Source organism: Paroedura picta, chromosome 4, assembly GCF_049243985.1.
Source record: "Paroedura picta isolate Pp20150507F chromosome 4, Ppicta_v3.0, whole genome shotgun sequence".
NCBI classification, from domain to species: Eukaryota; Metazoa; Chordata; class Lepidosauria; order Squamata; family Gekkonidae; genus Paroedura; species Paroedura picta.
The window spans coordinates 111,752,781-111,780,452 of record NC_135372.1 but is presented as its reverse complement, the minus strand read 5'-3'; the positions used below and the strand labels follow the sequence as shown (position 1 = coordinate 111,780,452).

Sequence of the window (27,672 nt, the reverse complement as noted above, 5' to 3'; positions counted from 1 at the left end):
CGCTGAGGGATAGTAGCAGCATTCCTAGTCTAATCAACCATCTTCTCTAATGTATACTTCTCAAAGTTGAGGGAACAGAAGCAAAGGAAATCCCTTTCAGGAGACCCAAGGCGGTTTGTTCCTTGGAACCATCCGTTCTCGGATAAAATCTTAGCTTTTTTCCCCTATTCATCCTTTGCACATACTCCATGGACTTTGATCTATAATTGTTCTCATCTAGCCACTATGGCTGGTTGGTGTGCTAGGTCCTTGTTTTTTGTTTCTTTATTATCCATATATTACCAGTAAATGTCAATTTACTATCTCCAATCTAATCGCTAAATTAAGCATACCAGGCTCCTTTCATCTTCATATTACTAGTCTTTATCTCTAAATGTTAACTAATAACCCAGGACATATTACCACTTGCCAGACCAAACATAAGAGGCTCCAAAAAACAGAAGGATTAGCCAATTCACTGCATTTTGCACTCTGGTATCAGAAGCCAGGTGGCAAATGTCTCATATACTACAGGCATTAAAAAAAAAAACACTGCTGTGGTTTGAAAAGTGGTTTGAAAACAGGCCCAGTAGCCTGTTTCAGTCATTATTAACACAATGGACAAAGATTGTTTGAGAATAGCTGTCATGGTTTGTGTTTGTGTTGGAGGGAGACAGAGACAGAGACAGAGACAGAGACAGAGACAGAGACAGAGACAGAGAGAGAAAGAAAGCAAGAAAGCAAGAAAGCAAAATAGAAAGACCCAGTGTAATCCCAGTGCATTGAGGAAGATATAAATCTGAGTACTGAAAACTAGTTTACCCAGAAGAAAAGTAGCCAGGATGCACACATGAAGTTGCCTTTTAATGAGTCGGAACCTTGGGTTTACCATGGTCAGTTCTGTTCTGGCTGCCGGTAGCTTTCCAAGTCTTAGGCAGTAGCCTTATAGATCATGTAAGGTAAAGGTAAAGGTATCCTCTGTGCAAACATCGAGTCATGTCTGACCCTTGGGGTGACTCTTGGGTGTTTTCATGGCAGACTCAATACAGGGTGGTTTGCCAGTGCCTTCCCCAGTCATTACTGTTTATCCCCCAGCTAGCTGGGTACTCATTTTACCGACCTCGGAAGGATGGAAGGCTGAGTCAACCTTGAGCCGGCTGCTGGGATTGAACTCCCAGCCTCATGGGCAGAGCTTTCAGACTGCATGTCTGCTGCCTTACCACTCTGCGCCACATGAGGCTCTTATAGATCATGTACTACCTAATAATTTTAACTGGTGTGGCTGACAACAGGCCTGAAGGGAAATGTCCTGTCCCTTCAACTAATGTGTGGAAATTGGCAGTTGAAGCTTAGAGATAGAGAATGTCACCTGGTAAATAACATATGTAACGCTCCAGGGTCTATGAAATCTCTATTAAAGGTATATGACCCTGGAGCCTTACATATGCTCTACCTAAGTACAAGGTACAGTACCAGAAGCCTCCTCCACTGGCCTGTCTTCTGTATTTATATCCCCCAGGTCCAAACTTCATTTACTCATCCTGAACTGCTTTGCTGACATGGCCAAGTGAAGTTCGATCAAGATGGCCAGGGCAGGTAAAAACTGTGCTGGGGTTGTCATGCTTTGTCAGCATGCCTTATGGGGTGGAGTTCAATGGCTGAGCATAGGCAAACATACGGAAGACTCCAGGTTTAATCTTTGGCATCTCCAGTTATCAGAGTTGCCAACTGGCTTGGAGAAAAATGCCCTGTCATTTTAAATGAAGTCTAATGTGTGATAATGGGCAGCTGAGTCTTCACAGCATGGGGCAGTCCTTTTTTATATTTGCTACATCCAACCACATATTTTTCAAATGGAAAGTAGACTTGATCGCTTGGATTTTTTTTTAACCTGTTTGTTTTATCTGACTAATATCTGGGAGCCCTGGTTTTGGATTCTCACCTGTGTCATGGAAGATTTCTGGATGATCTTGGGCCAGTCATACTCTGGCAGACTAACCTACCTCACAGAGTTGTTGTGAGAATAGAATGGAGACTATTTATATTTCTTTCTCAACGAGGGTTTTGAGAACCCCTGGGGTTTCTTGGAGGCTCAAGAAGGGTTTCTTGAATGTGTGGGAGTTAATTAATTTTGTATATATTTTAAACATTTGTTAAACATTTACTGGGTGATATTTATTTATTTATTAAATTTATAGCCCACCTTCCTCCTTGGACTCAAGGAAGGTGACATATAAAAAATCCCCATATAGGGTCATGTTGACTTGCCCACCCCTCCCAAAGTGGCCAATGGTGGGCCTGTAAACAGCTACGCTTCCCAATCATATTCTGCATGATCACTCCACTTCTGGGGTCTCCCGAAGCCTGATGAATGTTTTGGGGGTTTCTCGATGGTAAAAAAGTTGAGAAAGACTGTATTAATATAAGTTATCGATGCCATATTGTTTACTGTAAATGATGTTTTATTGGAATTGTTTTTATTGATTGTGTTGTTTTTTGTGGCTGTGAGTCAGCTATACCAGGAGCAGCAGAATAGAAATCCAATAAGTAAACAAACAATGTAAGTTGCTTTGGGTCTCCATTGGGGATAAAGATGAGGTACAAATGAAGATAGTAAAACCCAATATCTTTAATGGAATCCATGTAATTACACATTAGTGAGCAAGCAGGAGAGAGAAAACGCTTGCTTAGCACAATGAACCATTTTAAAATGCAATGGTGTGGCAGGTTAGTAGCAGTTAGTGCAGATTTCATAGATGTCTGAAAAATGTAATACATGTTATTGTTTGTGGCTTTAATGCTGTGAATAAAAATGTCTTTTTCATTACATCTGAAGGCTTAGGAACTCACCAGAACTGATGGCCAGTAACATCCCCCCCCCCCCCTTTACTAATCTGAATGAAAAATTCTGGCAAGCACAAAAGCGTTGTGGTTTTTCAGTGGCCCTAACCAAATAGCCCGGAATTACTAATTGTGGACCAGCATAACCCTTTTTTCAAAAAAGCTGAGAAAATCCCTCCATACTTTCCAAGTAGTTATGAGTCCAGTTCCCAGACGACAACCAATCCGCGGCCATTACGAGCCACGGCGGTGCAAGAGCCCGCGTCTCCTAAGAGGCATAGCCCTAGCTCGGGCTTCGTCCACCTCCCGCGCCCATCCCTCGCTCTCCTTCCCGCCTACCTGAGTCAGCACCGGGAGGCCTTTCCTGTCGGTTTCCCCTCCCCTGCAGGCAGTCCTCTCTCGCAGCGGCGGGCCGGGCCCTGACAAGATGCTGCCGCGCCTCAGCCTCGCCTTGCCTTTGAACGTGGGGGAGTGTTATTAATTGCCCGCCCGGGGGGAACCTTCTCGGTTGGAAACGAGTCAGGCTCCCCGGGGTCCCTTTGTAGTGGGACCTGCGGCGGCTCCTGCCGGGAGCCAGGAGGTTCCAGGAGCGGCTCCCCCACGTACAGGTGTGTCTGACTCACTCCCCCCACAGGGGCTCCTTTCTTTTGAAAAATGCTCTCCCTTCCAGCGCAGTTGAGGCGGCTGCAAAGAGGAGCTGGGGTGAAGGCGCGGGGGAGCGGGATAGTTCCCCCTGAAGACAAGGCTTCCCTGTGTAATGCTCTGGTTAAGGCGCCTGTGTGTTATTACCACGAAGGGGTGGGGTGGGGGACTGGGATCTCGGATTCTGTGTTTGTATTTCGCCTTTCAGACAGGTTTCAGACACCTTTCAAAGGGGTTTCATGCCCTCAAAGGGGCCTTGTTATGAGGTAGATTAGAGGGGGGGGGATGTCAGGGTTGAGGCTTCTCACAAGAAGATTTGAACCCTTTCCACTCTTCAAAACTTCACCACCACCTAATGCCGTCTCACAAACAGACTCAAGACTGACAGATAGGTTCAAGTAGGTAGCCCTGTTGGTCTGAAGTAGCAGAACAAATTTAGAGTCCAGTGGCACCTTTTGAGACCAACAAAGTTTGAGCTTCTGTGTACATGCACACTTCCCCTGATTTAATGACATGGAATGGAAATAAGCACTGTCACACTTTGCCTGTATGTATGAACTGCTTACTTCCATTCCGTGACATTTTATCAGAGGAAGTGTGCGTGCACATGGAAGCTCATACCTTGAATAAAACTTTGTTGGTCTTAAAGGTGCCCCTGGACTCAAAATTTATAAAATTGACAGATTTCACAAAATACAGTACGGAACGCAGAATAGAATTCACTGTCACAAGATGTGGAGATGGTCCCTTTCTGAGCTAGCCCTTGGAAAGATTTGCCATATTCACTGAAGACATATTGTCTGTGATCACTAACTGAAATTTCTATCCATGAAGGCAGTGTCTGTTCTATTCATGGGTTCGAAGGAAAAGAGAACCACTGGGAGTTCAATCAGCTTTTTATTAGGATCTCAGCACAGTGGTACAAGAGGCAAAACTGAACTGAGAAACCACTGAAAAACCGCAAATTATATACAATCATGAACAATGGATCTTCCAGCCAGTGCACAATATTGGTCAGTTTTGGTTTAAACTGACTGGATCCCACAGACAGGATCTAGTAGTGCATTGGTCAATTACATTGCCCATTTCAATCCAGCCTTAGATCTCAGACTTGGTCCTCAGCAGAACCACAAACACAACAGTAAACACAACTGGAAAATGCCTAGGGATTTAAGGGGTATAGTATGGGAAGGGGAGAACCTCAGAAGGGGGTAATGCCGCAGTGTCCACCTTCCAAAGTGGCCACTTTCTGTAGGGAAACTGATCTTTGTAGTCTGGAGATCAGTTGTAATTGTGGGAATTCTTCAAGACCCTGGTTGAAGGTTGGACCAGTCATGGAAAGCAGGAGAACTGTTTCGCTCAAAACCGGTCTCAAATTTTAGACTCTTCCTTATCAGGCTTTTGGGGTAGGAGAGCATTTGATAATTTTTTTCAACTTATTATTTATTTATTTATTTGATTTCTATATCGCCCTTCCGTATGGCTCAGGCCAGTTTACATACAACATGGGGGGATACATGGAACTTCTCTCTTATTTTTTGGTACTTGAAAAGTTCAAAGCAGTTTAGACCTCTTGGGAGCTCTGCAAGACACATGGAACAAACATTACTTTCATGCTTTACCTGTGCTGCCATAGGCCTCTGGATAAGGATTCTCTCTGAGGCTCTACTTTCACTATCCAACCCATGTGTCATATAAAAACAAACCATGGGACTTAATAGCAGAGCTTTATTCCATTCTGGTCTTTTTCTAGTTCATTTCATTCCTCACGTATTTATTATTTTATTTATTTAAAACATTTTAATGCTGTGTTCCCATAACCAGAGCCCACAGGATAGCAAACATAAAACATTAGAACATTTAAACAATTAAAATACTTAAGATATGAAAAGCAATTAAAAACACCTAACCAGTACTAGATGGAGGGCCAAAAACTGCTTTGGGGGGTATACCAATGAAACAAGGAAGTCTTCACCAGCGGACAAAGGACACCGACAGGAGACAGATGAAATGGTACATTCCATTTTATCACCTCATTCTCTTGTATTGATGAAAGGCTTTGATGAACCTTCTAAGTTATCCTTCAGCATCATAAAATGGGAGGGGAATTATCAACTCCGAGCTCTTTGGAGGAATGATATAGGTATGTTTCTCTGTGTGGTGGTTATTTAGATCTGTGTGTTTACTGGCCAGTGCCTTCTCTAAAACACTAAATGTAACATCTGTTAACATTCCTTTAAAGTCAGACAGTCCAGCTCCTCTCCAAGGCCTCATCAACATGCTTAACTACAGCAAGGTTGGCTGTCTTCTCCCACCATTTAGTATCCATCTTGACTCACTTACACGCACCCAGACCAGAACAAAACACATTCCACTGATATTTTTCCATTTTACACTGTTTTCCCTATTCCTTCTACTTTTCCTTTCACCTCCAGTGTATCAAAAACATACCATTAAGTTTTCCTTTTCTGGCCATTCACATACTTACTTATTACTTTTGATACAGTGCTGCAATTCTGACTCCACTTAACCCAAACTAGCCTCTGTTAAATGATATGCCTTCAAATATTCTTTATGTTGTTCCTGCCACTGCGTACAAAAAAGGGGGGAGGGGTCAGTTTGTTAGTGCATTGACATGGTTAGCTTGAACTGACAGTAGGATTGCCAGGTCCCCTTTGGCCACTGTTGGGGGATGGGGCAGGGGGGTAAGCTTACCAGATCCAGCTGGGAAATCTTTCATATTTGGGGATGGAGCCTGGGGAGAATAGGGACCTCAATACAATATGATGCCATAAAGGCCACCCTCTAAAACATTTTTTTCCAGGAAAACTTATCTCTCTGGTCTGAAAATGAGCTGAAGTTCTGGGGGATCCCAGATGGAGACTGGTGTTGCTAGACTGTGTGCATGCTCAGGGGAGAATGCCAACATACAGATTGTAGCTTTAATCAAGGAAAAGATGTTATTTAGAAATCCATAAGATGGTAGGAAAAAGGACATGGGTATTCTTACTAGGATAGACAAAGAGCACATACTACCTCCTTAGAGGATGGAGATGGAGATGCTGCTGGGAGAAAGGAAGTCCCTAAAATTAGCCATCCATGTAACAAAGGAATAGCAGCAGAACAGAGCTGGCCAACCAGGGTTTCTTGATGGCCCTGGAAGAGTCTCCTGAATGGCTGAGAGTTAATTAATTTTAATATATATTTTAGATTTGTTAAACATTTATAGCCAATGATTGGCCTGGAGTGAGTGGGAAGGGGAGGGGAATGCAGACAGAAGGAGTTGGCTCTGTCCATTTTATGGGTTCTACTTCTCCCCCCCTCCCCCCCAAAAAAGTGTGCTTGCTGCAAAAAGATGTTGCTACACTCTCATTTTATGCCAGGTTTCCCCTCATGATTGTCCATGGTAGCCTCTTAGCTGCTCTGAAGCTGCACATATAAGATAATGTGTTCATTAAATATGCACATTCAGTAGTAGTGTAAAGGAGATTATTAAGGAAATTTAATAAGCAGATAGGCAAGTAGGTAGATTTCTTCACCCTCAATGCAGAAGGTTCCAGGTTCAGTCCCTGAGATTATCAGTAAAATGATCTAATTAGAGTCAAACCAGAAATCACATCAGGTGATCTGTGCATATGCCTTCAAGTGGGGCAACTAGGAAATGGGGTTCTGGCTGAGGTCAGGAAAATGGGGAAGGTGTTAAGCTCTGTGGTCCATATCAGGAGCCTCAGCAATGACTCTTTATTTAAAAGGAAAACCACAAGATTTCTGGATCTTCTGATGTCACATCTAGTGTGCTTTTCAGGTAACAGATGTTGGCTGAGGAAAGAAGCAGGTAGGAGTGGGATGCTGAACCCACCTGTATGTGTGTTTTTCCCCCATTTGAAACTCCTTTCAGATGGCTTTCTGGCAAGACATCAAGACTGGAGGTAAATCCTTCTGGAAGAAAAGTGGTTGGGGAAGGCAAGTCCTGCTGAATGATGCAAGCAGGTAAGGATTTGGCAGTATCTTCCCACTTACTGCTTCCAGTCTCCGCTGCCTGAATTTTGTTTGACATCTAACACAAAGATCACACAGTCATTACGTCTAGCAAGAATTTAATGTTGAATCTGTATAGTCTTGGGGATGAAATTTGATAAGCATGTTAGGGAGCCACTTGTGAGATGTACCGCTGTTTCCTGTTGGGTGCATCTCTAAAAGGTTGTCTCCAGGTCAGCCAAAAGCAATGAACTTGGAATTGTCCTGAGTTTCACACTGTCTCTAACCCACTCACTTTGAAATTGGTATTTATGTTGAAATGAAAGAGCCAATTGCCTGTTTAACTTTACTCAAAAGGGGCTGGAAAGACTAAACATTTCAAACTGAAACCACATTGGAAACGTGAAGCTATTCTTTTTAGCTGCTCCTTGAACCCCTAAGCAGGTGCATCAGGGAAAGCTGCATGCATGGGGAAGCTATGTGAGTGATAGTGAGTAAGCTGCTTTATGACTCTCCCCATTCACCCTCTGACATCCCAAGTCTTGCCAGAATAAAGAACTTTCAAAGCAAGTCTTAAATTCCTATAATCGCGAGTTAGAGCTCCTTTGGTGCAAATCTAAGGGCATGGGCCTTGCCATGCCCTGGGCAGATGCATAAGTTTTTTCTCCAAAGGGAGGAAGGCCCTGAGGAGCTGCAAGACTTTGCTTGTGTGTGAACTAAGCAAGGAACTTATCAGGAAGCCATTCCCTGTTTCAGGAGAAACACTGACCACCTGGGTCTTCCCAGGTTGTTTCCACAAGGTGATGATTCTGTGTGCAACTGTTAAACTCATTCCATAATACCAGGTAGATCCATGTGTGTGGTACTGTTCAGAAAGGGCAAAACATTTTGCACATAAGAATAGCTCTGCTGGATCAGACCTGTGGTCCATCCAATTCAGTATATTGTCTCACACCAAGTACCTATTTCACTGGTTTGCAGTCTTGACATTAAACTAAGGGATTATCCTTGGCTCAAATTTATTTCAGTTATTTTTGGGTAGTGAGAGTTGAAGACAGCCAGGATATCATGCCCACTCAACCCTTTGGCTTTTTACAAAGTAGCCCTTCTTATTCTTTTCTTTCTTTTTTGTTTTTTGTAAAGAGAAGCTCAGAAACAACAATCTTTTAGCTCTAATCCCTGATTTGGAGGGAGATGCAGGAGTCTGACAGAGGCTATTCCATGAATAGAGAACCTCTGGCATGTTTGAAAAGAATGATTAAAAATAAGTCCCAGTTTAGGTTGGAAGAAGTGCTTCCAGGTGTAACTCTGGAATCTTGTCATTAAAGCATTGATTGCAGAAGAAGTGTTGTATTGGATCAGTGACCCACTTAGGCCATCATCCTGTCTCACAGTGGCCAACCAACTGTCCGGAAAGATCAGCAAACAGAGCATAGAGACCAAGGCTCTTCTTGATTTTTTATTCTAGCACTGATAGTCTGTGGATTATCGCTTCTGAATGTGGAAATTCTCTTTAATTATAATGGCTAGGAGCCATTGATGCAACTCGCATCCATGAGGCTATCTAATCTCAGTGTAAAGCCTTCTGTCTTAATAGTTTTTATTACATGTACTGTCTGTGAGTCCCACAGTTAATAGCCTAATCCCTTCCCACCACCTTTCCTGATCTTAATCTTCACAACCCTTCTGACTTTTATGCCCTGCAGTATCTCCTGAAGGAAAAATATAGGGGCAAAAATTAAATAAAAAAGAACTTGCTGTATAATGATAAAGAAATTACTTTTTCATGGATATACCATCATGTGGTATACCATCATGTTACAATTTGTTTTAAAAAGTCTGTTAGCTTCACTAAAAGTGGGGTTTTATATATTTGGTGTTTTAAGTCTATAAACTTTGTGGCTTCATAGCCCTTCACTCGTTTTGAAGGATGTTAAAATTAAGAAATCACTAGGAAAACATAAGATAAAGTTCCCAAGGAAACCATACAGCATGGTACAGACTAAATGATATGATCCAGCACCGCTTTAATCTCTGCCCTGCCTCTTTCCTCCTGATTAAATGAGGACTTGAATTTTTCTTAGGCACTCCATTAATTAGGGAATATAGAATTAAATTGTCTACTTCTGCATTATTATATCTCCTGCATCTGCGTAGGCCTCTTGGTTATCTACTACATCACTGGATGAAATATAATTACTTCCACTGATGATTTTGCAAACCTCTATTTGTGAATGTAAAAATTATATAGTCAGATATTGCAACATTCGATGATGTAACTTTTCAGTGTTAGATGGGGTACCTGGGAGTGATAGGGATGAGATCAAATTTCCTAAACTGTCAGACTGGATTTAAATATCCTACATTCAAACTTGTTTCTCCCTTAAAGGAAATGACTATAATAAGTCTTTGTTTTCACATCAGTTTCTCTTTCCTCACAGCAAATTTTTCTGGATAAATTTTATTTACTTATTGTTGTGCATGCGAGGCAGCAGAGGGCTGAGCTTGGGGTCTGGAGCAGGATCCAAGCAGCCCCGAAGAACAACCAATGAGCTGTTGGGTACCCACCCGCGGGGCCCAATGAGTTTGAATCAATCAAGCACCGCTAAGCCAATCAGGCTCGGCCTAGGGCGATTCAACCTCCTGTACATATGTATATAAGTGGGGGCTGGGTGTCATCAGCATACTGGAGGCATCCCAGGCCAAACCCTCAGACTAACTGGGCTAGAGGGTGCATAAAGATGTTAAATAAGGTGGGAGAGAGAACTGTACCCTGCAGAACTCCACAAAGGGGCTGGTACTAGCACCTCTCTGCCCATGACGCTAAAGTCTGTCCCACTGGGTAGAATGGAGCGAATGGGGGCACCCTTTTTTGGAACTCAGGGACATTGACTCTGTGGTCCAATCGTTGTAAAATTTGGAAGAGGTTAGGGAAGAACCTCCTGGAGATACCCTGAAAGTTTGGAGGCTATAACTGGACCCTCCCCAGGCCCCTGGTACACAAGCCTAACCCCATCCTTTCCCTCCTGCTTCTACTTGCATCAGGAAATGCTTCCAAGGCCACCTACTTCTTACTTCAGTTCCCTTCCAAAAACCTACTATTCCCATGAAGTGTTTGGCAACAGCTACTGGCACTAAGCCTTAATGTGCTTCCCCAATTTATTCTGGCCTCCACCTCCCATCCCTTCCTTTGCTGTCCTCCTTCAGTCAAAATTTAGAATGCAGACTCCTTAGATAAGGGCCTTGTCTTCCTGATCTAGATAAAATGTAATGCATAACAGTTATGCTAGATGAATGAATGGACTGCAGATAGACATAGCTGTTCTGCGACAAAATGTACAATGATGCATCTTAGATGGCATCACCAGCCTTGTACCCTATTGTGCCAACTGTTCAGGAAAACATTCCTCTGCCAAATTTAGCACAATTAGGCCCAGTTCCAGTATAACACAATTCATGTGATTTTTGTTTCTGTTTACATGATGGCTTGGAAGGTTGTTGGTACCGCCTTGGATTTTTCTGATTGGTAATTGCAAAGCTGGGTGAATGCACATTAACTAGCCTATACAAAGACAACACTGGAAACCACCTTTCTTTAGCAATATAATGGCATTACTTGCACTTGATCCTTCAAGATGTGGCTGTTGAAGGGAATTTCACAACTGTGGTTGGGAGCTCTAATAACAAATGTGCATACTGTACGGAAAGGGTGATGTCATGTTGTTCCAATGCCACTTTCACAGTGAAGTGCTGACTTAGAATCATAGAATCATAGAGTTGGAAGGGGCCATACAGGCCATATAGTCCAACCCCCTGCTGGCTAGTGATCTGACAGACACCCTGAAGGAAGTGAATTCATTGGCCTCTTGCAGAGGTGCTGAACTCATTTGTTATGAGGGCCAGATCTGACATAAATGAGACTTTGTTGAGCAGGGCTATCTGTTCAACATAATATAGTTCTGGTAAGGCCTTGGAGGAGGAGCATGTCTCATGGCTTTAGTGCTACTCAGTGCTTAACATGCACTCAGGGTGGCTGTCCTGCCCCTGAATTCCTCCTCCTCCAACTGGCTTGCCTGTCTGTCCAGCAGCCAGCCAGTTGCCTCCCATCCCCCACCCCTAACCACCACGCCCCCTTCAACTTCCCTCTGAGGCTCAGAGGCTGCAGGTCCCTGCTGTGTGACTAGGGTTGTGCACAGCGGCATCCAAATCAGCCGTTCCAGGCTGATGCAGCCAGCACCGTACTGCGGGGGGGGGGGGTGCGGGCACACAAGCGGGTGCGGGGGTGCGGGCACACAACTTGATGCACACAAGCAGGCACAGAGCTACATGCCTATGTGTGTATGCCATCTCACACACTGGCGCCCACGCCTCCCCTCCTCCCCCCGCGGCATGGCTCTGGCTGTGTCCACCTGGAATGGCCGATTTGGACGCTGCCGTGCACAACCCTAGTGAGAACTGCCCCCTGCCGAGGAGCTCCCTTCCGAGTGGCCTCCAGGTCCTGCAGCCTTTCCAGGTCCTGGGAGGAGGGAGAGGCCATCCACAGAGTTCTCCCACCACCACCCCCCATCCAGCTCTATGATTCTATGAAAGTCTGTATTGTGTACTACTCAGGCTGGCAGTATTGAGGCTAGGTGTTGCAAGCTCCCCCTCTCCCCGGCCCTGAACCACTATGACTGGGAAGAGTAACTGAACAAAAAAAAATAACCCTGCCTGCAGAAGTGGGGTGAGGTAGTGTCCCAGGCCCAAGGCCAGGTGCATGGTGGGACTCAGGCTAAGCAAAGCTCAGTAAACTGGAGATGCCCATGTGGCAATGGCCACCTTTAACCAAGATCACCAGGCAATGCATGGGGGGGGGGTGATGCTGGGGATTCAAGCCAGAAATCAATGGCAAGCTGCACCACCCCCAGGCAGCAGCAGGCAAAGGCTGCTGGATCATCTGTGTTCTATGTAAATGTTCTAAAATGTTTTATGTAAACCACCCAGAGCCATAGGGAAGGGCGGTATAAAAATCTAAATAAAAAAATAAATAAATCTGATGGTTGGAGAGGCATTGCACACACAGGACACACAGCAACCAGTATAACCAGAAATCACTACCCCCCCCCCCCAATGAGGCAACAGCCACCTATGGCTGATGGCCACCAGGTGATCCATGGGGGAGGGAGGGAGGCCCGGTCATCATCATGTGTTCAGTGGCAGGACTAGACCCCCACGTGTGGAACAAACTGCTAAAGTATACCTGGCAACGGGGCAAAGCACAGCTGCCCTATGGGGGGGGTCAGAAATACGGTAGTGGCCTTGGCTGTCAGCAGGCCCCAGCAGAGGATCATCTCTATCCCGCCCCCCCCCAGGTGCAAATACCCTGGAGTTCCATGACTATCTCAATTTTGCGTTCAGTACCACAGTGTTAAAGCCAACCTCTGCTAATGCTGCCATTTGAATTTGATGTAAAAGCATGATCCTACATGTTTACTCAGAAATTAGTTACACAGAATTGAATTGAGCTGTCTTCCTGTAAATGTGTTTAGTTTTCTATATATCCCCACTCATGGGATTCATGCCTTGATAAGGGTGCACAGAACTGCAGCCTCAATGAAAACACTGGAAGGACACATTTTGCTAAACTCTTGGTTCCTGTTTGTATAAGAATTTGTAAACTGGTTGAAACAGAAGAAGCCATGAGCATGAGTAGGTATGTCTCATCCAGTAGATCGGGGTCCTCAGTTTTGCTGAACCTGTGGAAAGTTTTGGAATTCTATGGGACTTTAGAAGTCACCACCACAAAATGACTTCCAAGTTAGGAGCAGTAACTATGGCTGCCATGGAGGAACTGCAGAATATTGTGAGATTTCCAGCCAAGTATCTTCCTATGATGGAGGCACCTGTTTCTGAATGGGTGATCCCTGCAGATCCAAAGGCCTACTGAAGCATCTCCTGCTCCAGTAAGGTGGTAGATAGTGGACATGTATCTCCATAATTGTGCTGTAGGCATGTAACTCTGTAATTGTGTTGTCGAGTGTTGCTGTCCTCCAGTCTAGAAGTTAAAACCAGCTGGTGAAGGCAGTATCACTTGAATGTGGCATTCATATTTCTGCCTCTCACTGTGAAAGAATGGATTTTGCTCTCTTCTGCGCAATCCCACTGCACATCCAAAGCAAGAGAAAGCAACTGTGGCTTCCCTTTGGTTTATTGTGCCAGATTCTTGTCATAGTTCCATTCCAGTCTGTTCCTCACCTCAGTGCTGGACAGCAGAAGCAAGTCAAGCGCCAAAGACTCGTCTTTGGGAAGGGACTAGGCTGTGCTACTTGCATCAGCATTTATGTTTGGTAGAAGCAGCTTGACAGTGATAAACAGTAGCACATGGGTTTTACATTTGCAGGCAGGTTGTGAAATTCCAGAAACCAATGCCAAATCTTGAAGCCATTTGCAAAATTCAAGAGAATAGCATCAGGTGCAGTTGCATGGCATTTTTCAGGTTTGAGTTTGCAGGTCTCCCCCCACAATGTAGGGAGTATGTAGCTGGCCACTTTTCATAGTACTGGATTCCTCCATGTATGAGCAGAGGAGAAATATAAATTGCCTGAGTCCCTTGTGTGCAGGATCTTGTGGGCTTTCCTCCCTATATCTGATAATGTCCAGAAATTACTTGTGCAGCGTCTTGTGCAAATGAGAAATTGACTTGTGTTACATGATATTTTACTTTGTTCAAGAGGATGATATGCAGTTTTTTCACACTTCTACTTGCACAAGGGCCCTTCTACTGGATTGAAGCCATTGTATTTATATTGTTGTTTTGCACACTGTCTGGTCTACTTGTCCTTGAGATTCTTCTTTTGTAAACTGCCAAGGGGGTCTTGTTGTTAATGCAGGTCAGACTTGCAGCCCCAGCCAGCTCATCCCCAGCATTGGGGAAGCAAAGCATGTTGGGAGTATGGGCTCGGGAAGGATGGCCTATTACTACAGATGATTTATCACATGGCAGAGTTCCGCAGGGCCTGCAAGACAGAGCTCTTCTGTCAGGGCTTTGGTTGAGGCCAGGGCAATTAAGATCAGCGGGACCCTCCCCGAGGTAGGTAGCCAGCACATCGGCTTACCTTATTTGACCTCCTGAGGCACAATATGGAGGAAGTCTGTTGAGTGGTCTGGAGGGAGGGACTTGTATCTATATTTTGCTCTCAGGAAGGTACCATTTAGACTGTGATTTTTTAGGGGATTTTCCTGTGGAGTTTTATGATGTTACCTGCCAGGAGCCATTGTATGGGATAGGAGGGCTACAAATAATCATATAATAATATAAAATATGTAGTCAATGGATAGACAGACAGATTGGGAAATCCCCCCTGAATACTAATATCTAAGTTTTCAATCCACACAAGCACAGCTGAGAAGAGTACAAAGAGCTCTGTCACATCTCCCTGGAAAGCATGCCACTCACATTCCTGTGACAGATGGAAGTTTGGTGGGCTGTACCACAATCCCATTTGGGATCTGGTATTTTGCCCTATTCAAACAACAGATCTGCACAAGTGACAAAGCCTGTTTGTATTCTATTAACTTTATGTGGCAGTTCAAACTTTGTGGCCCTCTCGTTGGTGTTTATGGTGCAATGGATTCCATCCGTGTTTGCAGCCATTCATTCCCTAAATTGAAATTTTGTGATTGCAGGATTGGTGCAGGTCTTATTGCTGGGTGTCGGGCCTTGAGTCTGGATAGGCCCACGTCAGCCATGTCTTTGTGGATGCTCAGCTCTCTGTTTTCAATTATTTTTTATAGTTACGAAGAAGAGCATCTTGCCTTCGGGGATGTGGGGGAACAATGTGGCACAACGCACGTAGCCGATACGTCATAGTGGGTTTAATACATTTGCTGACAGTTCTCATTGTTGGGCTGAATTGGATGTCAGGTTTGTGGATGTGGGGGCTGTTGGGCTACAGAAATAGCCAGGGATAGCATCTTGTAGAGACACAAACCTGCTACCAAATTAGTGCCTGCGTGGACTGGGGGTTGCCTTGCATACAAAAGGAAAGTTTGGGATCTGGGGGATGACTTCCACCAAAAACCTGTCAATGGCGCCACCACATGCCCAAACTCGGTTATTGTATGCAGGAAAGAAGCCTTTGGGAAAGAATTAAATTGACTTGTGTGATCCATCCTCTGAGTCCTTGTTCAGAATGAGAGACTAGAAAGCAATTTGGAGCAATCCGTGGGGGGGGGGCAGAATTGTGCTGAAGTGGAGCCTGAAGTATATCTTACAAGTACCCCCCCAATACTGTTACCCCCATAACAATTTGTGAGCTGCCTCTCAGTCACCTAGAGAGGTCTTTCTGTTGCACTGCATCTCTTAAAGTCCTGCCAGCCCTCCAGCGCATCTGATGGCCAACGTGAGACTGAGGGGTTTTTGCTGCATTCTCCAGCAGACAGAAGAATAAGGCAAATTCTCTGCCTCTTTGGCACATGCGGTTGGGAATATGTTGTGTGGGGCTTGGCAGTCTTGCTAGAACTGTTACCAAGCCGTGTGATTACTAAGAGGCAAGCTACACATTACATGCTGATGCATAAAAAGGCCCTAACAACATTTTTTGAATGCAAAGATGGTTCAGGAGGAGAAAAGCCAAAGTGGACTAAAGAGGTGCTTAACCATTCTTAACTGCCCCCAAGAAAACTTGACCCACAGGATTCCAGAGCCTTTCTGCACGGTCAGCATCCTTAGACATTATGCACACTGGCAAAACCGACTGTGCCTAGATGCTTACTTGGTGTACCTTCTGTGTTCTTGTTCTACATAGTCTGGATTGCATAAGTTCATCTGTTGGGAGCACACACCTGGATAGTCCACCTGAGGGTTGGTTGCAATGACTTTTCAGTCACTGCCAGTTCTATGTTTCCATCTCCTGAAACCAGCAGCAGGCCCAGCACAGACACTGGACCTACCAGTTGCCACCTTTCCTGGCACAGTTTGGACCCTCCTGCCACCACATCCAGTTGTGTAGCATCCCAAAGAAGCCATGAAATGGGGAGCAGCAGAATCAGTTGAGAAATAAGGGGATGGGAGGCTAAGCATGGCAGTCTGGCCTCCAACCAGAGGACTCCTATGCCCAGGACTGTCCTTGGTCATGTCTAGGGCAAAGGGATCTGGGGAAAGGAGAGGTGGTGAGGTCGCTTGTGACTCTTGACAGCACTTTTTAAGCAGCAGCAGCAGACCCTCCCTACAGCAGATCACACACAACTCAGTGTCACCCACCTCGGAAAGCTTCATCTCCTGAGTGCAAGTGATGATTCAGTCAAACTAATTTGCGGCACCTCTTTGGATGTAATGTTCCTTCTTCTGAGACGCGCTCTGTGGGGCCAATATCCTCAGGGTACCATGGGTGTGTATGGCTTATTCTAGCAGAATCCTTGTGTGTCACGCTTCCCCATCAGCTATGAAAGCATCCTTCTGAAATTGTATCTTTCCTCCCTGACTCTTTCCAGGGGGAGTCAACACAGCATTGCAACACAAAGGGATCTCCCACTGAGACAGACCGAGACAGCACTGAGGAGGGTAAAGGCTCTGGGGAAGTGTGTGTGTGTGTGTGGGAGAAACCCTTACAACCTTGGGGCTGAGAAGGCTGTGGAGGACCCCCCCCCCCTATCCTCTCTCGAAGGATATTAGTACCCTCTTCTCAGTAAGTACCCCACTTTGGGGAGACACACAGTGAGTGACTTTCCCCTAAAGAGTCAAGCCTCTAAGCCAAGTCATCTGCTAAAAGCACTAGGAAATACTGCCTAGGATAGTGTTGCTGAGTGGGAATAAGAAAACTCTTTTAGTGACCTGAGCCTCTCAAGACTTTCAGCATCATTTGCATGCTTCAACTTCTGTCGTGCACGTTTCGTGCTTTCTAAACCTTTTGTGAATAAATACACAAAGTGCCTTTTCTCGCATTCACAGAAAAAGCACCAGTCCTGAGAGGCTCCCCAGACTTTCCAAGCTGTTTCTTCGTCCTAGACAAATAAGCTCCTAGCAAACTCTTGGGGCGGGGGCACAGAGACCAACACATAATGTTTTGGTACTGCTTGAGAGCCAAATGTCAAACCTTTTTTTTTCCTTTAACCTTTCAGGTTTGTTGTCGCTGGCAGAGCTGGAAAATGTTTCCCAAAGTCCACTTAACTTTCCAAGTCACTGGGAACAAACTGGATCCTGACATTCCCTGAGCCTGCAAAGCCCTAAGTTATCACTGCCTCTTGAAATGTTTGAAAAGAGGGGATCCCATAGCAGTTTGCAGTAATTACTCAGTATAAATACTCCATTATGCTCCCAAACAATCAGAATCAGTCCAGCAAACAAGCTCTGTCTTCTCTGATCCGTAGCAATCAAGAACTAAAGCATGCAGAACATCACAATATAAACAGGCTTTCCAGAGGACCACAAGGGGAGTGTGTGTGTGTGTGTGTGTGTGTGTGTGTGTGTGTGAGAGAGAGAGAGAGAGAGAGAGAGAGAGACTGGGTTAGAGGTGGTGGTGCTGGGAAATAAAATATAAGTTGCCTCCCTTGATCCTGACTCCAATTTTAAAAGTTATTCTTGGTCCTAATTTATACATGGAAAACTTTTTTTTCTTTTTAGCAAAATATAGCCCCCAAATGCCAGCTGTCCCAGCTAACCTGCGCTTCCCTCTTGCTCGCTCGGTCTTGCTGGAGAAAGCCAAAGCAAAGGAGAGGGCAGCTGTGTACTTACAGGTAGTCTGTGAAGGAGCTCAGGTTGTTGGGGACAGATGGGAGAGCCAGCTCTGAGCAGTCCACTGACAGCATGATTCCATCTTCCTCGCAATGGCACTGGGGCGGGCAGGCAGGCACAGCACCTTGCTCCACAGCCACCATCCAGAGCGTGGCTGAGAAAGACAGGAAAAGCCACCAGGGGGATGGCTTGGCCATCCTCTGTCCAGCTGCAGCAAGCATGCTGTGTGGAGAGCCTTCCACCCCAGCTTTGTCTCCCTCTGGTCTTCGGGGGAAGCAAGCCGGCTCCTTAAAGACAGCTCCTTCTCGCTCTCCGGTGCTCTTCCTTGGTGCAGAAAGGATGCTGCCCGTGAAGGGAAGGCATTGTTGAATGATCGTGGTTATTGGGTTTCACACGGGCTGGGCTGGGCTGGGCAGGGCAGAGAGTCAGAGACTCATATGGGAGGAGTTAGAGGAAACTTTCTCCTCACTCCCTCTCCCTCCTTGAGAGCTGGCAGGAATTTCATTCAAGGGGGGGGGGGGGAGAGAGAGAAAATAAAAGACCTGTTAATAGCTCAAGAACTTGTTTGAAAACTTTTTTTTTTAAAGATATTGGCACAGCAAAAGAGGAATGAAAAGCCTTTCAGGGGAAAACATTGACGTACCTCAGATCCCCTGTGCTATCCCAGTCGTCGCATGGCCTTTAGGCACCACTGTGTAAATGTGTGTGTGTGTGTGTGTGTGTGTGTACTGTGTATCTATGTGCATGTGCTATGTGTGGGAATATATACTTGCCAAATGAGAAAACCAGCTTGTGCATCTAACGAAGTGGGTTCTGATCTGCAAATGTGGTTCTCTGTTGCTCTTGGTTGTTCTGTCTGAAGGCACAGGACTTGATCCTGACACTTTAGATGCATCACAGATAGGTGTACAACAGTGCAGGCAAAGCCAAAAACATTTTTTCTCAAAAGTTAAAACACAAAGCTTGCCTCTCTAAAGTCCCCACCCCCCAAAATCAGGAATGAGATTAATGTTCAAAAGACTCAAACTCGTGATTCTATAAGGGGTGGCATTCAAAAATCACTATGCATCTATGATTAGATACATTAATAGTTCTCTGTTTAGACTCCTATGCATAGGCATTTAAGCTGAGAACTATTAATTTAAAAAAATTGGCGGGCATCGCAGGATCCTTAAAAAAACAAGAAAGGGATTGGCTGGCAGAAGAGAGTCACATATAAACCGCATTGTTCTCTTCCGCCATTTCTAGCAGCACTTGTGGAAGGTGCGAAGCATGAAAAGGCAGCAGACTACAGCGAGATGACAAGAGGGTGAGGAATGGCCGGGAGGCAAGATAATATTTAGCACTACACCATTCAGCTGGCATAACACTATTTTTAGCGATGCGCGGAAATGCTTGCTCTCTCTTCCCCCTTTTAAAACATTGCTTGCTTAGGAATTCTGGAGAACTCAAAAGCTTGCACATTGTCTTGTGTCATTTTGGTTGGTCTTGATAACGGGTGTTGTGTGGCTTGTTTTTTTTTGGGAATTTCCTTTGGACTAATACAAAGTTAGTTAGGCTTTCCTCGTCCAGGGAAAGGTCAGAGAGGTGTTGTCACTGATGAAAGAATCTCACTGAAAACGGATATTACCTGGATTCTGTTTTGACAGAAGTCCTACAGAATAAACAGATAAGGAAAACTACAAAAATTGACACTTTTCTTTCTTTTATGAATATATTTACTGTATTGCCATTGGATAGGTCTGTTTCTCTCTGTTTGGTTCACATGTGACCCCAAACAGTGCAATGTGAATAAGCCCAGTGTTCATACATGCCCTTCCTCTTTCCCTTGTGCAGAATGTGCAGAATCAATTAATGACTTCCTCACCAGAGCAAACCATAACTTCTTACTAAACTGTAAAATATGATTTGTGCTCCATTCCACATCACAGTTTGATCCCTGTTTGCAGAGCTAGTGCAGATGATGGATTACTGCAGGCTTTCTCAACCTGGGGTTTCTTGACAGCCATGGAAGGGTTACCTGAATGGTTGGGAGTTAATGTTTTATATATTTTTAAAAAATTATTGGGTCTTCTGACAACATATGGTCATGTTGATCCGCCCCCCACCCAAAGTGGCCAGTGATGGGCCTGGAGGGGGTGGGAAGGGGAGGGGCTTCAGGTGTTCTCGTACACAGCTGTGCTTCCCACCCATATTCTGCACAATCATACCACTTCTGGGGTTTCTTGAACCCTAAGGCAGTGGTCCCCAACCTTTTTATCACCGGGGATCGGTCAACACTTGACAATTTTACTGAGGCCCGGACGGGGGTAGTCTTTTGCCAAGGGACGTTGCCGCCACCTGAGTCCCTGCTCCACTTGCTTTCCCGCCGTCCGCTGGGGGGCGCTGCCAGCAGCAGCTGCGCAGTGCTACATTGATGGGGAGCCCCAGCCAAGGCGGCCAACGAAGAGCACCAAAGGTAAGCCGGCGGCAGAGTGGCAGGGCAGCCCCCGAGGCAGCAGCCAGGAAGGAGGACAAGGAGGAGTCGCGGACTGGTACCAACTGATCCACGGACCGGCACCAGTCTCTGGACCGGGGGTTGGGGACCACTGCCCTAAGGAATGTTTCATGACTTCCCCAGTGGTAAAAAGGGTGAGAAAGCCTGGCATGCTGGCCTGTCTGGGATGACCATCTGTGGTCTGGGTGAAGGCGGAAGCCATTGATGGACCCCAGGTGCATGAGGGGAAGAGAGGAATGAGAGTGTGAGGACGAGGCTTGTTCCTGTGTCCAAGGCACAGTTTGGTGCTGTGTTTGTACCATTCCAGCCTCATTTGGATTGAAGTAATGTGATGTGTGTGTATGCTTGCAGAATCGTGAGTTCTTTGGTTAGAAGTGGAGGTGGGAAAAGGGAACGGAATACTTGGAATAACCCTGTGAAAATACAGGTTATGTATGTCCACTGAGGTCTCATGAGGGACAGCATTTTTGAGCTTCTTTAATCCTTATGGCTTCATGTGCCAAGTGGCTGTTATTATCCTACTCACTTGCCTCCCCCCCCCCGCCAAACCTCCCTCCAATTTTTTTTTTTTTTGGCCATATATTGATATTGTCTCCCTAGGGCCAGGTGAGTGGCCTAGAAGGACGTATCCTACTTTCCACTGGCTGTTAATTTGGTTTCAGAGAAGGATGCTGCTGTTGCAACTGAGGATTCATCATGAAAACTGGAACCTGGAATGTGTGTGGTTTGGGCCACTGGCTGAATGACCTTTTGAGCCATCTTGGGCCAATTGAGGGCCTGCTGTGTGTTTGTACTCTCTTTGGTTTGTGTTTACATCTCCGAATGGCCCCAAGAGTCCCTGATGGGGCTGCCTGTAACATTTAAACCCTGGATGGCCCCGCTGGGACCAGTGGCTCAGAGTGTCTTTCCCTCCCTCTTTGGTCCAGCCAATGGCTCCCGGGTGGCATTCTGAAAACCACACACAGTGCAAGTACATAAACAAAACCCCAGTCATCTGGCTCTCCCCCCTCTCCATCCGTGTTGCTTATCAACAAGCTTTGACTGCTTTCGGAGGAACCTGAAGGCAGAAGCCCTAAAATAGCATAGAAAGGAGCCAGTGCTTCTATGCTGTGCACTTGGGACACAGAATGGAGAGCTTCTAGCCAAGCCACAAGAATGTGAGCAACAACATTCACAACAAGTGCCCAAAGAAGAAAGTGGGAACAGCGGTTTCCATGGTGTGTGTGTGTGGAGGGGGGTGGGGAGAAAGCATTCAGTCTACCTACATGTAGAGGAGGGACAGTTTCTGGAGGGACATCCAGAGTTCCTAGAGCTAATGGTAATCCAATAAAGTAGCTGACAGCAACTGTGTCAGATCCTGAGCAGATCACAGCAAATGGCAGGCACCTTGTTATATGGCCAAGATATCACATAGAATCCGAGTTGGAAGGGACCTCCAGGGTCATCTAGTCCAACCTCCACAGAAAGCAGGAGAATCACAACTACCTACCCACCACAGTGATCCCAATTCCATGTCCATATAACTCCCCCTCAAACAAAAAAACACCCCAGAATTCATGGCCAGTCTGGCCTGGAGGAAATTCACCTCCCAACTCCAAAGTGGTGATTGGCATTTCCCTGGGCATACAAGCTGGGTGGAGAGTCCAGGGTCACCCAGCCGGCTGCATATGTGTGGGGGGCAGCGGGGAATCAAACCCAGCTTGACAGATTAGAAATCAGTGCTCCTAACCACTACACCAAGCTGGATTAACTAAACCATACATATAACTGTGTAGAGTTGCATAGGCACTTTAGCAATCTTTCTCAACTTTTTAAACCATTGAAACATTCTCCAGGCTTTGAGAAATCCCATCATGCAGAATATGGTTGGGAATATAGCTGTGTGCATACTTACCCCCCCCCTCCAAGCCCATTATTGGCCCTTTTGGGAGGGGGGGCAGGTCAGCATGGTCACATCACCCGATAAATTTTCAACAATTTAAAAGATATTAAAAATTAATTAACTCACACCCATTTGGGAAACCTTATCAGGGCCGTCAAGAAACCCCAGGGTTTCACGAAACGCTGGCTGGGAAAGCCTGATGTATAGTTTTCTGAGCCAAACTCTGCTTCCCAGACTCCATGAGGCATCTTAAAACTACTTGTTCTTTAAAAAACAACATTGTTTGGCCATATGTTTTACTGACATATGTTTATATGTTATATTTCACATTTAGGAACATATGACAAGGCACTATGGAAATCAGGGGGCTAATCCCTGATCTCATCATGCTTTGATTCACCAAGAAACTGGCATGTTCGTAACACCAAACGCCTACTCCTTCAGATGATACTGTTGATGATGGGACAGTTCCTGTGGGGCAGTTCCCTCTCTAGCAGGTTGCATGTCCATGTTTGAAGCAGGGAGTTACAGAGCTTACAGGGCAGTCATAGAAGTCTTCCTGAAGTACTGTAGGAGGATTTTACTAGCTACTGCTATATCACAAATGATAATACATACTAGTTTGTGAGATACTCCCCTTAAATTGTTTAAAACTTGCCATGATAGAATAGTATACCATTTGCAGATAGGCAACATGACGGGGCGAGGAGGATTATACCTATAACACCCTCCCCAATTGAATGTAAAAAGTCTAATATTAGTTTAAAACTCATGTGCATATACTAATTATAAAAGTGTAGACTTTGCCCATGTAATTAGAAATGCTGTTTTTCAAGCGCATGTGAATGCATGTGGAAGTTGAATGTATAACATTTGTGTGCAAGGCGGCTTCTTGCTGATGTTTGACTGCATTCACCTGACAGATGCAATTTTCCTGCATTATCTGTAAACAGGAGTTCACAAGTTAGAGTGAATGGGCATACAATGGGCATACAATGCATGTACAGTGTACACTTGATTTTTCTTATTGTGTGTTGAGTCATTCTCATATTTCACTCAATGCCTGTGCAGCTGAATGTGTAATAGAAACTGAACATTTACCCAAGTATTTGTCCCTAGTTTCATTTGTAATTTGAATTCATATTGACTCTTTCTTACAGATACATAGATGTGCACGCAGGCCGTTCATGCATTCACTGCAAGTTGTGAACAAGGTTCAGTATGTTGCATTACAGCTTGATTGTTTCTAGTTCTCTGTGTATTGCTTTGGAGTAACTCGAATTGAGCCCAATCAGATTTATTTAATCTAAGTAGACCTATTTAGTGCAGAGATACATGATTTATTATGTCTTATTATATACATGTTTTATTATATAGCACTATTCCCTAACTTTGTTGATTTGGGGTTGTGGAAATAGAGGCCAAGCATTATCATGGCTATGACGGCTGCTAAAAGCACTCAGCCAAGTAAATGCAGACCAAACATGAGCTTACTCCAGTGTGATGTCTCTTGCATATCAAGAAGTATTGTCCTGTATATGAGGCCCCAGGCTCTCCATGGCAATATTTTGTCTGCAGTCCTTATCACTGTGCTGTCGTGTGATGGCAAAGTGAACTCCAGTGGGTATCTGGTTGCCCTACAATGCAGTTTGGGACTAGAAGCTCTAGTCTGTCTACTCCGATTCTCTCCGAGCAGCAAATGAAGTTCTATGAATGAAGAAGGGAGAAGAGCTGTTTTTTATATTCCAGTTTTCACTATCTGAGGGAGTCTTCAAGTGTGTTACAAACACCTTTCCTTTCCTCTCCCCACAACAGACACCCTTTGAGGTAGGTGGGGCGGAGAGAGGTCTAAAAGAACTGCTCTGTGAAAGTATCCCTAAGAAAACTGCGACTAGGCCAAGATGACCCAGCTGGTTGCATGTGGAGGAGAGGGGAATCAAACCCAGTTCTCTATATTAGAGGCTGCCGCTCTTAACCCTACACCATGCTGGCAAATGAGACCACTTCTAACTTTGGTTTACGTCAGGACATGAAGAGGAGGGGGGCTGAAAAAGAACTGTAGAGCCAGAATGCTTTCACAGTGCAGGATGGATGATCCGTGAGGATCTGGGCTAGCAGATCTGTTTGAACCACCCTAGTTAATAGATGACAGTAAAACAGTTCTTAAATACATCTGGATCTCATCTGCCCAAGCAGAATTTGTCCAAAATTTTGTGTGGCCTTGTAGCAATATTTCTCTATATAAGGGCCTTTCCAAGTGACTCATAAAAGTGCTTGGTTTCGCAACCATGAACATCGCACTAATTCTTATGCATTCCCTGCCAGTATCACTCTATCACTGCCCTTCAGAGCTGGACAGGGCAGGAGCTGCCTTACTGTGAAAGACAGCTGCTTCAGTGAGGCTCCCGGGCAGAGAAAAATGAACCCTAGACCAGGGGTAGTCAACCTGTGGTCCTCCAGATGTTCATGGACTACAATTCCCATGAGCCCCTGCCAGCGTTTGCTGGCAGGGGCTCATGGGAATTGTAGTCCATGAACATCTGGAGGACCACAGGTTGACTACCCCTGCCCTAGAGCATGAAAGAAAGGCAAAGCATGCCATCTCCTACAAGGTGGAAACCAGATATGGTTGCCAACTGCCTGGAGAAAAAAATGTCCTGTTCCTTTAATAGAGGCACAATGTGTGTAAATGGATGGCCGACGCTTTTCATAGCATGGAGGTTGCTTAGTAAATAACCTTGCATTAAACCTCTGTTAAAGGGTTATGACACTTTATTCCAGCCTCTAGAGAATCCTCATTGGCAATACTTGGGAAAACATATTTTTCCTCCTAAGATTTAAAAACTCTTTAAAGCAAGGTTGGCCAAACTGTGACTCTCCAGCTTTCCATGGACTACAATTACCAGCAGCCCCTATCAGCACTGTTGGCAAGAGCTCATGGTAATTGTAGTCCATGGAAAGCTGGAGAGCCACAGTTTGGCCACCCCTGCTAGAGGGATGGTGAGGTGTTACCACTCATGCTGGTACTAGTTTTTGGTCTTTAAAACGGGGGACGTTTTGGAATTTTGGAATTCAGACCACTGATTTTTTGCATTTCCATGAGGAACTGGATGTGCTATTTGCTGAACAAGTGTGTCACAAAGACACTTCTCTCCTGTGCTCACTAAAATCTGTGATTCAAATTTTCAGAATCAATAATTAAAATGGTAAAGTGGAATGGCTTTAAATAAGGTGAAGGCAAAAACAAAACTATAGGGAAACAGCAGGGAAAGCCAAAATTGGTACCCTAAAAAAGTATGCTGTTTAAAGGGGAATGCTCTAAATCAAAAGACTTAGCAAAACTTCTTAAATGTCTCCCTCCCCGATTTTTAAGAACAGCATATAGTATACATAGGATTGTATAACATTTATGTTTTCAATTTCCTCCACAGAGACCTGAGCATGGAACATCCTCAGCACACAGCGCCTCTTTTCCCAACATTTCGCTTGCAGCTTTTTCAAGGGAGAAACTTGGTGGGTGTGCAGACAGTTCTTACAAGGTCTCATAGGAATTCAACTTTTAGTGCAATGAAATGGATGAGGTGTTAAGTGGCTACAATTTGAAAGAGTATTTCTAAGATGTACAACTTTGGAAGTCACTTTCCCTGTCTTTAAAAAACTGAACTCTTTTGACACCTTTGCAAAGCTCACCGGGGGAGGGACACAATTTAGGAGAGAGAGAAATCTCTCCCGGTGTTGCAGCCATGTTAGGAGCTAACACTGGCTTGCTTTGGAGAAAGTTAGGTCAAGGCTCTTTTCAGGCTACACCAATGAGTAACCAGAATCTTAGATGGAATACTGATTCACTGATGCCTATCCATTGTCACAGGGGCTTGCAAAGCCAGGCACCCACCTTGGTCTATAGAGATAATTCCATCAGCAAATGCAAGTATTCTTGAGTACAAAATCTAATGACTATCAAGTTGCTAGGTGAGCTAATCACCTTTTGCTGACCTTCCCTAAATGTCTCTTAGGCCGCTAGTCCACTCTAGGCATGGAGGAAGCCTCCACCCTGTCAGCTCTTGTGTATTTTATGGTACGTGTATTTTATATATACACATAGCATTGTCTTGCATTGAATTTTATTTAATTATTTGACTTAGTGTTCTATTTGGTTTTTAAGACGTGCTTTTATGATGCATGTTTTTAATCTGTTCACCATTTTGGTGGTCTTGATGAAGACAGAAAGGCTAAGTATAAACTCTGTAAATAAAATAAAAACATATACTACCAGTCCTCATGTAGGATAGACTTAACAACAGCAATCAAAGGCCAGGCTGGCAAACCCATGTACTGTGAGCTATGCCCTATTGCATAGTCAGCTTGTAATGTGCCCAGCCAGCCTGTGATCTCCTTGCACCTTTAGTAGACACCAAGCAAGGGACAGTCTGGAAAACACTTATTGGATCTTATTAGTAGGTTAAAATGTTTATGACCAATTCGGAAACATTACTATTAATTTTGTCATGTGGGATAGCCCCGTCCACAGTGGTCTGAGGACTTAAGGGTATGTGTGTGCAAACTGGATTGCACAGTGCACATGTCCCAACAAGCATCCAACTGTTCATAGAATCAAGGGAGGATATTACGGTTGGCTTCTTTTTGGCTCAATATCCCTTACTTCCATAGTGAGCGAAATGGGTTGGGATAGTAGTCCTCAAGGCGGGGGTAGTGGTTTCCTCTACTATTCAGACTCAGACATTAGGGGATCAAAAGGGCCAGAAAGTAGTAAGATAAGGTAACCAAAGCTGAGGCAGTTCATTCAGCAGTCTTGCTGTTCCGGTTGGCAACTTTAATTCTGCCTTTAACAAGCAGCTTCACACAAAAATCCAGCAAGTGAAGCGCCCTCTCTCTTTCTCTCTCTCTCTCTCACACACTATATATTCATGCTGCAGAAAGTTTTATCTCCTGAGTTTCTGCATATCATACAGCTCTTAAAAGCACAAGAGCAGCGCCAGTAATAAAAATGGCAACTCTAATGGCCCTGCAGGTAAATAGAGAGAGTCTGCATTCTGCCTTGCTCCTTTGGACTGTAACTGTGTCTCCCATTTATTGGCAGCATTCCCCCCCCCCCCAGCTCAGGTTGCTTGTGCCTTTCCCATT

The 27,672-nt window shown here is 44.9% G+C and overlaps 1 protein-coding gene and 1 long non-coding RNA gene across 5 annotated transcripts in view; one reads left to right on the top strand and one right to left on the bottom strand.

Moving 5' to 3' along the window:
* Positions 1-18,537, bottom strand: part of LGR6 (leucine rich repeat containing G protein-coupled receptor 6) — a 147,107-nt gene extending 128,570 nt beyond the window's left edge. For 2 of the 3 annotated variants that reach the window (XM_077335083.1, XM_077335084.1), the window contains exon 1: positions 18,152-18,537. In XM_077335083.1, the coding sequence (XP_077191198.1) occupies positions 18,152-18,372 (221 nt within the window). In that variant the 5' untranslated portion in view covers positions 18,373-18,537. Of the gene's footprint in view, positions 1-3,159; positions 3,354-18,151 lie in introns of those variants that run through there. The other variant, XM_077335085.1, reaches the window with a different exon arrangement.
* LOC143836164 (uncharacterized) lies at positions 3,297-26,629 on the top strand. 2 transcript variants are annotated; one of them, XR_013230532.1, is made up of 4 exons: positions 3,297-3,428; positions 7,361-7,452; positions 23,691-23,744; positions 25,962-26,629. It is a non-coding gene; the product is annotated as an uncharacterized LOC143836164 (long non-coding RNA). The 2 variants fall into 2 exon arrangements; XR_013230533.1 differs by lacking the exons at positions 23,691-23,744; positions 25,962-26,629 and adding an exon at positions 16,912-17,037.
* The last annotated feature ends 1,043 nt before the right edge of the window (positions 26,630-27,672 follow it).